General features: G+C 40.7%; 1 protein-coding gene across 2 annotated transcripts; it reads right to left on the bottom strand.

Annotated features, from left to right (window-relative positions):
- Positions 1-200: 200 nt before the first annotated feature.
- On the bottom strand, positions 201-5,424 carry LOC127556608 (binder of sperm protein homolog 2-like). Of its 2 annotated transcripts, none has more exons than XM_051989862.1 (5): positions 5,309-5,424; positions 5,173-5,208; positions 3,561-3,701; positions 2,768-2,834; positions 201-1,143 (listed from the first exon to the last, which is right to left on the bottom strand). In XM_051989862.1, exons 1-5 carry the CDS (start codon positions 5,376-5,378, stop codon positions 1,011-1,013), a joined length of 447 nt encoding a protein of 148 aa, XP_051845822.1. In that variant the 5' UTR covers positions 5,379-5,424; the 3' UTR covers positions 201-1,010. The 2 variants fall into 2 exon arrangements, with proteins under 2 accessions (XP_051845822.1, XP_051845823.1); XM_051989863.1 differs by having other exon boundaries at positions 2,688-2,834; positions 5,309-5,423.
- Between the last annotated feature and the right edge of the window lie 10,288 nt (positions 5,425-15,712).

The raw sequence follows: 15,712 nt of genomic DNA, 5'->3' as shown, positions 1-15,712 counted from the left end.
GTTGGGACTTTTAGTGAGATGAGGAGTCAGTAAACAATGAGAGGGATGTAGAGAAAATAGAAAAAAGAAAGAAAAGAACATTAATTAGGTACTTTAAAATAAAAGAAGAGAAGGAAGTTCAGTAAAGGTCTCCAAGAAATATGGCAGTTTTGTTATTATCATATATGCACTTTGCAAAAACAAATTATACATGATAGAAATTTAGTTTCTTTTGATTTTTTTATTCTGAACTTTAGAACAATAAAAATGTGTCTCATCACACATGCTGTGGATCATAGAGGGTTGATTATAAAACTGTGAATCTCTGTTTCATATTGCTTGCTTTAAAAAAGAAAAGAAAATAGAGCATATAATTCCCCCCTAGAATTAGGGCTAAGACAGGATGCAAAACCAAATCTCTCAAGGGCTTGATCCCCTACTGGAGGTAGATCCTTCTCTCAAGAGGCAAATGGGGAGGTCCCCTCGCCCTCCTCCCTTCTACACCTTGGGGTAAAACCAGCACGCACTGAGACAGATCTCTAGGCCCCGGGACTCAAAGTTCCAATTGATCAGATCGTTGACCTCAATGAGATACCAGATACCTAGAGGTCCTTTCCCCAGACCCAACTTTCCCCTCCTCTCTGCTCCTTCCGGATCCCATCGTGGGGCATCTCAATAGATATAAGTCCAGGGAGGAGGGAAATGGAGTTAGGGATGGGGATGGGAATGAGAAGGATCTCCTCTGGGTATGAAGTAATTTTAGGGACATAGATTTAATATGCAGCCAATGAGGATTTTTTCCAGCCTTAGTTTCCCCTGCTGTAACACCCAGGGCAGAGTGTAGTTTCTTAGGTCTCTTTTTGTCCTAGATTTGGTGATTTTGCAGGGACGATCAGAGAATCGCTGAGGGCAGGCGGACATATGAAAGGAAAGGAGAGCTAAAGGAGAGCAAAAGAAGAGCCATAGTGCCCGCAGGCAAGGAAGGAGCCGGAGGGAGGACCCCACGTGCAGAGTTCTGACTTGGCAACTGTTTACAGAACGCTGGGCCCAAATTTCCCGAGGCTAGGGGACATTGGGAGCCTGTGTCCCTTGAGGGAGACCTCGGGGAGTGGCTGAGATGTTCCGGAGATTAGTCTGTGGCACAAGGGGCTCCTCTTCACAAATCTAGGAGGGAGAAGAACATGGCAGACACAAGCTTGCTCGGGCCCACCTGTCACTGCTGCCCAGTCCGAGCCTTCCCAGAAGCTGCTACTCTGCTCCTTCCTGAGCATCATGGGAGATGAAAGAACTTTGGGATCCTATTATCCTATTCTATTTTACAAGTGAGGAGCCCAAGGGCCAGAGACTCCCCCAAACTCAGAGCTAGGGAACATTCAGACCAAAGTATCTAATCTTCTGGATTTGGGCTGGAAAGAGACCTCAGAGAGGAGCTTAACTGCCTCAGGCCCACGGAGGGTGCTTAAGGGACACCAGCTAGGAAGTATCTGAGGTAGGATTTGAACTCAGCTCCTCTGCCCAGTTCTCCCGGCTCCTTGTCCCAGAAACCCTCCCCCTTAGACACGAGGCTGCTTAGAGAGATGCTCCAAGATATTGGGACTGTCCTCTTAACTCTTCTCACTGTAAAAGCCCAATTCAAGTGCTGCCGGCTCCAAAGAGTATTCCTTCCATGAGGAGTGCCTGACGAGGGGTCAGCTTCCTAGATACGCCTCTATCTCCAGCTTTCAGCACAGCAACCCCAGAAGTGCTGCATAAACACCCCTTCTTGTCTTTATCCTGCTCCCTCTCCCTTCCCCCCCAATTCTCCTCTCCCCACTTCCATCCATTACTTTCTCTTTCCCTGTTTCCATCCTTCCCTCTTGTCCCTTCCTCCTTCCCTCTGTTTCTCTCTTTTCCTCCTTCTTTGTCTCTCTGTCTCTGTCTCTGTCTCTCTGTGTGTGTCTGTCTGTCTCTGTCTCTGTCTCCCTGTCTCTCTGTCTCTGTGTCTCTCTATGTCTCCGTCTCTGTCTCTGTGTATCTGTCTCTGTCTCTCTCTGTCTCTATGTATGTGTGTCTGTCTCTATCTCTGTCTCTCTGTCTCTGTCGTTGTCTCTCTGTCTCCTCTCTGTCTCTGTCTCTGTCTCTGTGTATATGTCTCTCTCTATGTCTCTGTCTTTCTCTGTGTGTGTGTCTCTCTCTATCTCTCTGTTTCTCTGTCCCTCTGTGTGTGTGTGTGTCTGTCTTTCTGTCTCTGTCTCTCTGTCTCTGTCTCTGTCTCTGTCTTTGTCTCTCTGTCTCCTCTCTGTCTCCCTCTGTCTCTGTGTATGTGTTTCTCTCTATGTCTCTGTCTTTCTCTGCGTCTCTCTCTGTCCCTCTCTGTTTGTCTCTGTCTCTATCTCTCTCTCTGTCTCTCTGTCTCTCTCTTTCTGTGTGTGTGTGTGTCTGTCTGTCTCTGTCTCTGTCTTTCTCTGCGTCTCTCTCTGTCCCTCTCTGTCTGTCTCTATCTCTCTCTCTGTCTCTCTCTGTCTCTCTGTGTGTGTCTGTCTGTCTCTGTCTCTGTGTCTCTCTATGTCTCTTTCTCTGCGTCTCTCTCTGTCCCTCTCTGTCTGTCTCTATCTCTCTCTCTGCCTCTCTGTCTCTGTCTCTCTTTCTCTCCCCCCCCCTTCTGTGAGTGTGTCTCTCTCTATTTGCTCATCAGATCAGAAGCCTCCCGCCCCCAATGTCCCCCTCACCATTGGGTGAGCATGGCTTCCACAGCCCGTTCAAGTTGTAGTTGTGCGTCAGGGCGCACCAGGTCCTGCCCAGCACATACCCGTCCCTGGTGCAGTCGTGGTACAACTTCCTCCCGAAGACGAATGGAAACTTGCATGCTGGGGGGTCTGTGAAGGCCCAGAGGGTTGGCACAGAGTGAGCACACCCTCAGGAGAGTTCTGTGGACCAAAAGCGCCTTGAGGCAGGGAATGAGGAGGTGGAGCCCCAGGTGGCGGGGCAGCCTCTGCCCCCGGACGGCTAGTGATGTGGGTGAGGGGCTCTCTTGGTGGTGCATGTGGTTCCTGACCCCTTCGCGTCTCCCCCCGAACCCCTCTTCCCTGTCGTCCCTTGTTCTGCCCTCAAGGGCCAAGCAGAACAAATGGAATCCCTCTTCTACCCGACAGCCCTCCAGACTAGAAGGCAAGGCTCTTCCCCCTTCTTTTCTCTGAGTTCTTCCTATGGCATGCCCTGGAGCCCCCTGAGGCTTGTCAGTTAGCTTCCTAAGGCATGGGCTTGGGGCAGGGGCTACAACGGTCACCTTCCTTGTTATGAGCGCTGCTCTTCTCCTGCAGTGGACAGAGAACGGGCTTCCTCTGGGAGATCAGCTTCTTACACTAGAAATCTATATTGAATTTTCGGTCCACCAAGACCCCCAGATCGTCCCTTCAGGGACTGCTCTGAAGGCACCCGGTCCCCAAAAACCCTTGCATGGTCTTTTTTTTCCACCCCAGCAGAAAATAGTCAATTGCAGACTCCCCTCAGCTCCAGAAAAGTGACGGCTCTGTTCTGGAGCACATGGTAGGGGAATTGGGGAGGGGGCGGCCAGGTCCCCGGATGACGCCAGAGCGACTCACCCGTGCTGATGCAGTAGCGCCACTGCCCGTTGAAGTTGGACTCCACCGAGCACCAAGCGTAGTCGCTGTGCACCATTATGCAGCGGTCATAACTCACGTCCTCATAGATGAACGGAAAGGCGCACGGCTTGAGGACCTTTTCTGGAGAAAGGAGCAGTGCTGACTGCAGTGGGGGAGACGGGGTGCTGGGGGTCCTGGCCAGGCGCCCAGGGTGGCTGATTCTCAGCCGGCCTCCTCAGCTCCCCTTGCTTCCGGGGCCCGCTGCTGGACCCCAGGTTCGCCCAGGTGAGAGCGGATCTGGAGTGGAGGGACTATGAAAAACTCCCTCCCTCCTCCTCTAGACAAGGAAAAAGGAAGGAACTTAGAACCAGAGAGAAAAGCCAAGAAGTGGGAGCTGCTTGGTGGCCCTTGGGTCGGGAGACCCGCCTGAGACTCCCACTGCTGGTATTTACATGGGCGAGTAAAAATGAGGGTGGGGAAGGGAGGGCAAAAAGTCCTGTTCGAGCCTTAGAGCCTTCCATGAGGCGCATATTAGAGCTGGAAATAGCCTTGGATGTTCTGCTCCAACCCAGGATTTCCTGACTCCCTGTTCTGTGCTTTTTCCCCCAAATACCCCCTACCCTTTCTAATACTCTTTATTTTAGCCCTAACCTCTACCTCCAAAGCTTGAGGACAGCTGGGTCGCCTTGAATTCTCTTTAGGACCTCCTCAGAGAGTACAAGCCAGAGAATTGGGTCGGCCCATTGGGTCAGCACAGACTTTCTCCACCGTAACAACCCACAGTTCTACAAAGAGCAAATCAGGCTGAACTTGGGAAGGAGCACTATCCATCCCATCTACCCACCCCCCCTTGCCCCAGCTCATCCTCATTTGGAAGGGAGGACAGAAGGGCATTAAGAATGCTGGTTCCAAGTCTAAATCAGCTTCTTGATACAGGAATAATTTTGATCACATCACAAACTCCTTCTTTTAGACCTCAGTTTTCTCATCTATAAAATAAGATTAGACTAGATCATCTCGAAGGGCTCCATTGGCTCAAAAATATTGGGAATTTTTCCACTTCGTTCAGACAATTGATCCTATACAGTCTCACTTACTCCCACCCGTGGGGGTGTTGTAGTCAGCTTGTAGGAGGTGGTTAAATTTTCAATGTCAGTTTTTACCCTTCAGAAACTGGCAAATATTACAAATCAGGGCTTGGTTTTATTCTGTTGATTGTCTAGGCTTAAGAAAGTGAGGGAGGAAATGTTAAAATTCAGGTTAAACTGAAAAGTCAAAGCAGAAGGAAGAAGGGGTGAGGGAGAGGTAATAGCAGGCATAGGATTCTTGGTTGGTTACTGTTCATGGTAGGGAGAGTGGTGGGTGAAGGGTAAGAAATAAAAGGGAAGATAGATCATTATTGGAAGTAGGGACTTCATTAGCCATTGGGGTAAGGGGAGGAGGAGGAGCAACATTAGTACTGGGGTAACATTCGAGGCAAGGTTAGGGAGGGGGGAGGAGACTGAGTATGGGCAAGACTAGAAGCATCAATGAGGATAGAAAAAGAAGAGGAGGAATGGAGAAAGTTGTCCCTTTCTCTCCCCAAGCAGCAAGTCCAGGGTTTCCTGCTTACCAGGCAAGGGTCGAATCCTTCTGTATCTGGTCAGTTCTGAAATGGAACAAGGAAGTGTATAAATGTGCTTCTGGGAGCATATCCAACCAATCCATCCACCCACTCACATCTCCCTCCTAGCAGAAGCCTCCCACACCTGCATTGGCTCCAGGGAGGCAGAAGAATAAGCACACCCAAGCCCCCAGCAGGCCTTTCTCCGGAATCATCTCAGTCTGAAGCTCTGGAAGCTAGTTTTCTGCCCAGATCCAGCTCTGAGTTTTATCCCCAGAAGCCCTGCCTGTCCCTCCCTCAGTCCTCCCACTTCTTATCCCCTCCCAACTAGCATGCATAATTGTTCCTGTTCCCCAACACTACTGGGAACCAGTGAAAACAGCCTGGGAGTTCTAATCAGGTAGCCTGTGCCAGGTTCTGCATTTATGGCACATTGGGCAAGTCTCAGGTCTCAGTTACCCCACCTGCAGAACAAAAAACCCTTTTCCACTTACTTTCTCCCAGCTCTAGCAACTTGGGAGGTCCCTTCTCCTTTGAGAACCCAACTTTCCTCAGCTATCAAATCATGGGATTAAACTGATATATCTCACCAATAAAATATAAGCTCATTGAGGGCAAGAAAAATTTCATTTTTGTTTTTCTGTCCCCAAGTGTGTAGCACAGAATCTGACCCATGGTAGATACTTAATATGTACTTCTTTTTGGATGGTTTGAAGAGCTCGTTTTTGAGGGTCTTTCTAGCTTTCAATCTCATGAAATGTCAGTTGTTAAGGATTCACCGAATGTCTGAAATCCACTCCAAATGGAGAAACATGGTATTTCTGCTCCCACCCTTCTCATACTTAAAGGAAGTAGAAAGTAGAAGAATCAAGCAGGGAGAAAGAGGAGACAGGTAGAAGACCCTCCAAGGTGGGACTGCCGAGGCGTTCTGAGTGGGGACCTGGCCTGGCCTCTGTTTCTTCTAACAATCGTGTCTACAGAAAGAAGGAAATGAGAATGAAGTTGGACCTGGAAAGATAGATTTTGTCAATAAGTCAGTTTAAAAAAAAAAAGTATTAATCACCAGCTATCCTCCAAGCATCGGGCTGGTCACTGGGGATATAAATATTAGGGATATTTACTGTCTTTACAAAAAGCAATTCCTGGTCTTGAGGATCTCCCACTCTAATGGAGGTAATTACATGTAATAAAAAAGTTACTTATAAGACAAATGGAAAGAGAATATTGTAGGATGATCTATTGTGAATAATAGTTATTCTCAGCAATATACTGATCCAAGGCAAATCTGAAGGATTTATGATGAAAAGTGCAGTCCACCTACAGAGAAAGAACTGTGGTTGCCTGAAAGGAAACCAAAGATACTTTTTCTTTACTTTTTTTTTTTTTTTTTTTTTTTACTAATAGTCCTTGTTAGCCCTTATATACTTATTGTAGTTACATCATTACAGCATCTATGTATGTGTGAACTAGAGAACCATTAATCACCATACTAAGTACTAAATATATATGTCATCTAGAGAACCATCATCTCATTAATTCCATTGGGTTAACACCTTGTTTCAAGTATACCTCTCCAGAGTTCCGGCTCTACAATTATTATTCTTAGATTTTGTTTTAGTTGTTGTACAAAGTTATACAAAACGACACTTCCTAGCAGGCTCTTCTTGATTCATTAGGTTTATTATGCTGATAATAAGCAGATAAAAACCTTATAAATTTAACTTATACATAGTGATCATTGGGGGAAGAGGGAAAGACTGACCTTCCCAACAATCAAAGAGGCTAATTGTAAGAACTTCATTTTGTGAACAGTCTCCATTTTGAGACTTCAGTTTGTCTGTCCTGTAAATCACCTGATATCAGGGAATTCCATTTGTTTTCTCATCTCTTCCCAATTTGGAAAGTCCCAAATCAATCCTCCATTAAGAAATCAGATTAGCTAATTCTACATCCTATTTTGTTTCCTACTTAATTTTTTTAGTGCAGAAAAATCTGGGCAAAATCTGCATTCAGGGTTTTTGTGCCTATTGAAGCGCTCTTGACCAAGTATTTTATACATCTTTTGCTAATAAATCATATAGCTCACAATTTTTTCCTCAATTCTTATAAAGCCACTCACAACAAAGAGAGGGAAGGGAAGAATGAAGGAGAATGCTCAAATGCATTGATAAAACACATGACTAGGAGCTCCCTATATAGTGTAATCCCAGTTCCAGTCCCAAAAATTGGCAAAGCACTGTGTAGAAAATAGAAATACAGATGTAAGAAAATCTCTTCTCAAGAAGAAATAATTCTATAGTATGTTCTCAGATAAGTAAATAGAGAATATGTGGGCGTGATTTTAGGTGTGCATGTGCACATATTCCCTCCAATGTGAGATACAGTGTTTAATTAACACCTCCCAGGTACTTTGGGGAGTTAGAAATACCCTTGATTTGCTACTAGCTCACTTCTTTGTTAGTTCTTTTTTTTTTTTCTGAAGCAATTGGGGTTAAGTGACTTGCCCAGAGTCACACTGCTAGGAAGTGTTAAGTGTTTGAGGCCAGATTTGAACTCAGATTCTCCTGACTTCAGGGCTGGAGCTCTATCCACTACATCCCCTAGCTGCCCCTAATAGTTCTTCTTCGCCAGTTTCAGAAAAATGTGGTTACATGTTCCAAATATTTTCAGAAATTGCTAAAATTGACAAAAAATTCTCTTGTTGGCTCTGTTCCAACCAAAATGCAGGCTTGGGGAAATCTGTTCTTTCATGGATTACGTTTCCTTCTCTCATTTAAAAGCCTCAAATTTATCAAATTTAGACAAAACCACTGGTAAGTGAAGTAATTTATTTTCATTACCTATTGATAAAGAAAAAGAAAAACATTTAAACTAACACAATGGGCAGCTAAGTGCTACAATGAATAAAGGACCTGAGTTCAAATCTTCTCTCAGATACTAGCTTATAATCCTGTACAAGTCACTTAACCCTGATTGCCTCAGATTCTCATGTATAAAATGAGCTATAGAATCTCTCCAGTATCTTTGTCAAGAAAACCTAAATGAAGTCTCTAAGGATCACACATAACTAATCTATCAAAAAAAAAAAAATTAGCGTGACACAATGGCACTTCAAGCTGTTACCTCCCATAAAGGAAAGCTAAGGATTAATTACTAGAATTATTTTCTTTTTTTTCCTTTTCAATGCCTTGTTATTTAGTTGAGATCAAAGTGCTTATAATTATCTCCTTCAGATATTGGCTTAATTTTCATCTCCAGATTAAAGGTCAAAGTTTCCATTTTCTTGTTCCTTTAAAATTTTTTTTTAATTAAAGCTTTTTATTTTTCAAAACATATGTATGGACAATTCTTCAACATTAACCCTTGCAAAACCCTGTGTTCTAATTCCCCTCCTTTCCCCATACCCTCCCCTAGATGGCAAGTAATCCAATAGATGTTAAATATGGTAGAAATATATGTTATATTGTATTTAACTTATACTTTAACATATTTAACATATATTGGTCAACCTGCCATCTGGGGGAAGGGGGGGGGGAAGAAAGAGAAAAATGGGAACAAAAGGTTTCATGATTGTCAATGCTGAAAAATTACCCATGCATATATCTTGTAAATAAAAAGCTATAATAAAAAAAGAAATATATGTCAAATCCAATATATGTATACATATTTACACAATTATCATGCCATACAAGAAAAAAAAGAGAAGCAAAATAAAATACAAGCAAACAACAACAAAAAGAGTGAAAATGTTATATTGTGGTCCCCACTCAGTTTTCACAGTCCTCTCTCTGGGTGTAGCTGAGTCTCTTCATTACTGAACAATTGGAATTGGGTTGAATCATCTCATTTTTTTTCTTTCTTTTTTCTTTTTTTTTTCTCTCTCTGATTTTTCTCTTCCAACATGATTCATAAGGCAATGTGTGTCAAAAATAAATGAATTTCTTTTAAAAATTAATAAAAATGAAAAATCAAAATACAGCAAATAGACAAACAAAAAAGAAATCAGGTAGCTGGATTTTTAGTCTTTTAAGAAAATCCCAGAGTGTGCAACATTTGAATAAAGCAGGTAATCAATATTATGCTACAGTACTAGTACGCATTCCTCAAAATACTATTGCTACATTCATAGCAACCTGTTTTGAGAACATAGCTTTGGAAATTCAAAATCTTGTTGAGAATGGGTGAGCAGAATTGAGGTTGCTAACAATATTGCTCTTTGGGGGAGTCTGGCTTGTCAGCATTCTTTCTGCGATGATTCCCCGGGTTGCCATGGCAATAAAGCAAAGCACCAATTTCAGGATATTGATGTGCAGAAAGTAAACATTTAATCAAAAAAAAAAAAAGGTTAAGTTTGGGTAGTGCTGGGATAGTTTGCTTTCATATTTGGATTATCAGCTTCTTCTTGTTGTTTTTATGGGGTAAAGGTGGGGAATATTGATACATTGGGATTGGAAATTTGGTGATGAGTTCCAGGGAACTGTGTGCTCTTTAAAGCTGTTGAATTATGACAGATTTCAAAGAAGAATAAAGGAAGCAGTAGTCATCTCTGGTTGTATTAGTGAGATCACAATCTGGCATTCCACAAGCCAAGATCTGTGTCACCATGGAGACCACTGCTTTACTCTTCTAAGGATGTGAATCTTAAATAGAAATAGGAAACCTGCTCTATTATATTTACTTTATCCCAAAGAGATATGATCCATCCCCTGAAAGAGATCTTTTAGAATCTTGGTTATTTAAAGAATAACTGAATTTCAGTTATTAGGGAATTCAGTGACTATTTATTGAATATACAATTTCAAAAATATATAAAATATATTTATTAAAATATCTCTGACAAGAATAATTCTTTATTTGAGGACCTTGAGGAAGCTATTATTTCCTGGGACTCCTGTTTCTTTGTGATAAATCTCTTGTTTGAATTTTCCCTCAGATCCCAATCATAAATTTTCGAGCACAGTATGTGCTTTTCTGGCATCAACCCTTCTTTAGGTAATGTTTCTGACTACTTAGAGCCCTCCAAAATTTATTTCACTGGCATCAATAAATTTGGCTTGAAGAACCCATATAGTTTCCCTACCAGCCTTTTCTCTTTCTCCCCTCCCTTCTAGTAACACATAGTCTCTTGATGCTGTCCCAGCAGTTTCCTGGGACAACTGTATACATGAACCATCCTTTGGGGACAATAATATATCTGAACTTACTTCTTTTTTTAATTATAACTTTTTATTTACAGGATATATGCATGGGTAATTTTTCAGCATTGACAATTGCAAAACCTTTAGTTCCAATTTTTTCCCTCCTTCTCCCCACTTTCTCCCAGATGACAGGTTGGCCAATACATGTTAAATATGTTAAAGTATAAGTTAAATACAATATATGTATACATGTCCATACAGTTATTTTGCTGTACCAAAAGAATCGGACTTTGAAATAGTGTGCAATTAGTGTGTTAAGGAAATCAAAAATGCAGGCGGACAAAAATAGAGGGATTGGGAATTCTATGTAGTGGTTCATAGTCATCTCCCAGAGTTCTTTCACTGGGTGTAGCTGGTTCAATTCATTACTGCTCTATTGGAACTGATTTGTTTCATCTCATTATTGGAGAGAGCCACGTCCATCAGACTTGATCATGATAGTCTTGTTGTTGCCATATATAATGATCTCCTGGTTCTGTTCATTTCACTCAGCATCAATTCATGTAAGTCCCTCCAAGACTCTCTGTATTCATCCTGCTGGTCATTTCTTACAGAACAATAATATTCCATAACATTCATATACCACAATTTATTCAGCCATTCCCCAACTGATGGGCAGACACTCCATTTCCAGTTTCTATCCACTACAAAAAGGACTGCCACAAACATTTTTGCACATGTGGATCCCTTTCCCTCCTTTAAGATCTCTTTGGGATATAAGCCCAGGAGAAACACTGCTGGGTTAAAGAATATGCACAATTTGATAACTTTTTGAGCATATCTCCAAATTGCTCTCCAGAATGGCTGGATCCATTCACAGTTCCACCAACAATGTATCAGTGTCCTAGTTTTCCCACCTCCCCTCCAACATTCAGCATTATCTTTTCCTGTCATCTTAGCCAATCTAAGAGGTGTGTAGTGATATCTCAGGGTTGCCTTAAATTGCATTTCTTTGATCAAGAGTGACTTAGAGCACCTTTCCATATCACTAGAAATAGTTTCAATTTCTTCATCTGAAAATTGTCTGTTCATATCCTTTGACCATTTATCAATTGGAGAATGGCCTGAATATAAATTTGAGTCAATTCTTTATATATTTTAGAAATGAGGCCTTTATCAGAACCTTTGAATGTAAAAATGTTTTCCCAGTTTATTGCTTCCCTTCTAATCTTGTCTGCATTCGTTTTGTTTGTATAAAACCTTTTTAATTTAATATAATCAAAATTATCTATTTTGTGATCAATAATGATCTCCAATTTTTCGTTGGTCACAAATTCCTTCCTCCACAGATCTGAGAAGTAAACCTATGTTCTTCTAATTTGTTTATAATATCATTCTTCATGTCTAGATCATGTACCCATTTCGACCTTATCTTGGTATACTATTAGAATTACTTTTATCAACTATCACAATTACTAACTGCCATTTAACCTCATCTCTACTCCATATCACTCATATTCTACTCATGAATGTGAGAAATGTTCTAGAGGTAAAAATGGCAAGGTTAGATACCTGATTTTAGGAGAATGACTGAGGTTATAAATCTGGGTGACTGGCAGGATGGCAGTGTTTTGAACAGGAAGCAGTACTAATGATTATAGCTAGTATTTATGCAGCACTTCATAGTTTGCAAAATATCATATGATCTTAATAACAGTAATAAAATAATATTTGTACAGAACTTTAAAGTATGCAGAGTGATTTACTGTGTTATACCATTTTATGCTCACAGTCTTGGAAGTTAGGTATAATCATTATCTCTACTTTCCAAATTAAGGAGCTGATGCTGAGAAAGGTTAAGTGGGCTAGCAAATCTTAGAAGCAAGGTCCTGATCTGCAGGTCAGGAGAAAGAATGCTGGATGTTTAGGTTTGGGAGTTGTCTACAGAGAATCCATAGGTGCCAATAAAGTTACCTGGGGAGAATATGTGGAGAAAAAAGGGGGAAAGGCCCAAAACAGAATTTGGGAAACATTCACAGTTAGGGGATAGTATATAGAAGATGAATGAATAAAGAAAACTAACATAGGGCAGATAAACAGGCCGGAGCATCTAGGTAGCACGGTAGACAGAGATATGGACTTGAGTCAGGAAGGAATGAGTTTCAATATGAACTCAGATACTTGATAGCTACATGTAGCTCTGGTCAAGCCTCTTAACTGCTATTTATCTGAATTTCCTCAAGTATAAAATAGGAATATTAGCAACTACCTCCCAGGTTTGTTGTGAGAATCAGGTAGATAATATTTGTAAAGGGCTTATATAGTGACTAGCATATAGTTCTATATACATGTTAATTATTATTAGTAGTGATAGTATTAGAAAGAAAAGAACCAGGGAAGAGTAATGACTCTAAAAGAGAAAATATCCAAGAGGAGAAGAAGGTGTATATAGTGTGAAAGGCTACATAGAGATCAAGAAAGATGAGGATGGAAAAAAGACCATTGTATCTAATAGTTAAGAGATGACTGGGCCCACATGGAATTAGGAAAATGAGAGAAGAATGAAATGAGATACTTAGAATCCAAGGAATATTCAAATGAAAGTCATTTTCTAAAATTGATTGCTAAGTTGGTGTGGATGACCTTTAAGATTTCCTTCAAAATCTGAGAGTCTGTTTCTGAGAAGAAATGGTGATCTCTCTAGTCACTAGAAAATATTTCATCAGAGTTTACTGAATACATGTCAAGGCTTTTGTAGCAGGAGGTCTTGGTCAGCTAGGGACTGAATCAGTGGCCTCAGATACCCCTTCCAATTTAACTTCATTAAGAGGTCAGCAAAATGCTACATCTTCTTTAATATCCTTTAAGATTTCCCCAGGTATCAAGTCCATCTCCCTTTCCAGATTGCTTTGGATGGATTTTTCTGAGTATATGTTCTCATCCCCAACAGAACCAAAGCTTCTTTAGGGAAAGGACTGTCTCACATTGGGCTTTGCCTCTGAGTGGACATAGTAAGCATATAATGAATGTCTGTTGTGTTAAAGGGAACAACATGAACAGACATGGAGGTAAGAAAATATGGAACCTGGGGATGGGGCAGAGAGCCATCTAATTTGGCCAAAGTACAATGTAGTAAACAAGGAAGGCTGGAGAACCCTGAAAGGTCAGGTTATGAAAAGCCTCAAAAATCAAGGAGAAAACAACAAAAACAAACCAAAAAAATCAAGAAGAGGAGTCCTGAAATTTTCAGGTTTCAAACCAGCATGGACAGAGACATGGAGATTATTGAGGTATTGATCCAGGGGGGGCAGGGAATAGATGCCCCTAGCTCAGGCCCCTGGCCAAATCCAGTACTCTATGCTTATGACCAAGAACTTCCTGCCCTTGATGGAGCTATATTGGGCTTTGCTGGGGAGCCAGTGTCCTCTTTAATTCTCAGCAGGAGTTCCTATAATCCCCAGGGGGCCCTAGTTCGTCAAGAAGCCTGCATGCCTCTCTGGACCACACGGACTTTGCCAGGCTTCCAGCCTGAATTTCATATATAAATCTATAATTGAACACATTAATACCAGAACTAACAAAAATATGATTATCTCAATAGAAGCAAAAAGAAGCTTTTAATAAAATATAGCACTTATTCCTATTAAAAACACTAGAGCATGTTGGAATAAATGGAGCTTTCTTTAAAATGATAAGAAGCTTCAGTCTAAAACTATCAGCAAACATTAGATGTAATGATGATAAGCTAGAAGCATTCCTAATAAGATCAGGGGTGAAACAAGGATGCCCATTATCACTCTATTATTTAATATTGTACTAGAAATGTTAAGGTTTAGTAATAAGAGAAGAAAAAGAAACAAAGGATTAGAATGGCCAATGAGGAAACAAAAGTATCACACTTTGTAGATAATATGATGGTATATTTAGAAACAATTAACAACTTTAGAAAACTTGCAGGATATTAAAAAATCCATGTAAATCATCAGTGTTCTACTTGTTACCAACAAAATCCAGCAGCAAGACATAGAAAGAGAAATTCTGTGTAAAATAACTGTAGACAATATAAAGTATCTTGGAGTCTGCCTGCCAAGAAAACCCAGGTACCGTATCAACATAATTACAAAGGCTTTTCACATGAATAAAGTCAGATCTGAACAACTGGGAAAAAAATATCAATTACTCATGGCTAGTCTAAACTAACATAATAAAAATTACAATTCTACCTAAATTAATCTATTTATTCAATGCCATCCTGATCAAAGCACCAAAAAATCACTTTATACAACTAGAAAAATTAATGACAAAATTCATATGGGAGGACAAAATATCAAGGGAATTAATGGAAAATGCTAAGGATGATGGACAAGCAATAACAGAACTAAAATTATATTATAAAGTGGCAGTCATCAAAACCATTTGGGAGTGGTTAAAAAATAAAATAGGATTAATAAAATAAATTAAGTCCACACAATAGTAAATGACTATAATAATTTAGTTAAACCCAAATGAGTAATTTAGATAAACCCAAAAATTTTAACTTTTGAGATTAAAAACTCACTATCTAACAAAAATTGCTGAGAAAATTGGAAAATAGAATGACAAAAACTAGGTATTGATCAACATCTCACATTTTATACCAAAATGAGGTTGAAATGGGTTCTGGATTTAAACACAAAGGATGATACTATAAACAAATTCATAAAGCAAGGGATAGCCTGCCTGTCAGATTTGTGAAGAAGGGAAAATTTGTGACCAAAAAAGAACTAATGAACATATAAAATATAAAATGAATAATTCTGATTACATTAAATTAATAGGTTTTGTGTAGAGGGTCAGAACTTTGAAAAGGTGTATTTAAATCTAGGTCAGGATGGTGCTTATAGTTAAATACCTTTGAAATGTGAGATAATGGTTCTCTATGGTAATGTAATGGCTTTGAGTGCTCAGTGTGGTATAGTGATATAATTGTACTGAAGTATTTAAGGGCTGGGACAACTGGGAATGCTCTCTCAGCCACAGACACAAGAGAAGATGTCAGATTCCAGACTCCATCTTTGATCAACCAAAGGCTCTCCTGCCTCCTGCCTCCTTCATTCCTCCACAAAGACCAAGGACTCAGACTGATCCCAAGGTACTCCAGAGAGCTAGTCCAGACATTACAATTTTGCACAAACAAAATCAATGTAGTCAAGATTAGAAGGAAAGCAGAAAGCTGGGAAACAATTTTTATCTTCAGAGTTTTCCTGAGATCATTCATAAGGAAGCAATTTAGTTTCCTGGAATGCCACTAGTATACTGTCCAGCTCCCTATACAGCATCATTCTGGTAAACATTCTAACACCTCTCCTCTCCTATACTTCCTTCAGGAGCCTCTCAAACACTGAGCTAGCTCTGATAATGTGTGTATCAAC

This window comes from Antechinus flavipes, chromosome 3 (genome assembly GCF_016432865.1).
Source record: "Antechinus flavipes isolate AdamAnt ecotype Samford, QLD, Australia chromosome 3, AdamAnt_v2, whole genome shotgun sequence".
Classification (NCBI taxonomy): Eukaryota; Metazoa; Chordata; class Mammalia; order Dasyuromorphia; family Dasyuridae; genus Antechinus; species Antechinus flavipes.
The sequence above is the reverse complement of the archived record's forward strand: the minus strand, read 5'-3'. Positions and strand labels throughout refer to the sequence as shown.

What these genes read in the sequence shown, in the direction of transcription:
- LOC127556608 (XM_051989862.1), bottom strand. Translation starts at nt 5,378, where the DNA reads ATGATTCCGGAGAAAGGCCTGCTGGGGGCTTGGGTGTGCTTATTCTTC. An exon ending in AAGGATTCGACCCTTGCCTG is followed by an intron (nt 3,702 to 5,172) that starts GTAAGCAGGAAA and finishes TCCTTTCTCCAG; the next exon opens with AAAAGGTCCTCAAGCCGTGC. An exon ending in CACGACTGCACCAGGGACGG is followed by an intron (nt 1,144 to 2,767) that starts GTATGTGCTGGG and finishes TCTCCCTCCTAG; the next exon opens with ATTTGTGAAGAGGAGCCCCT.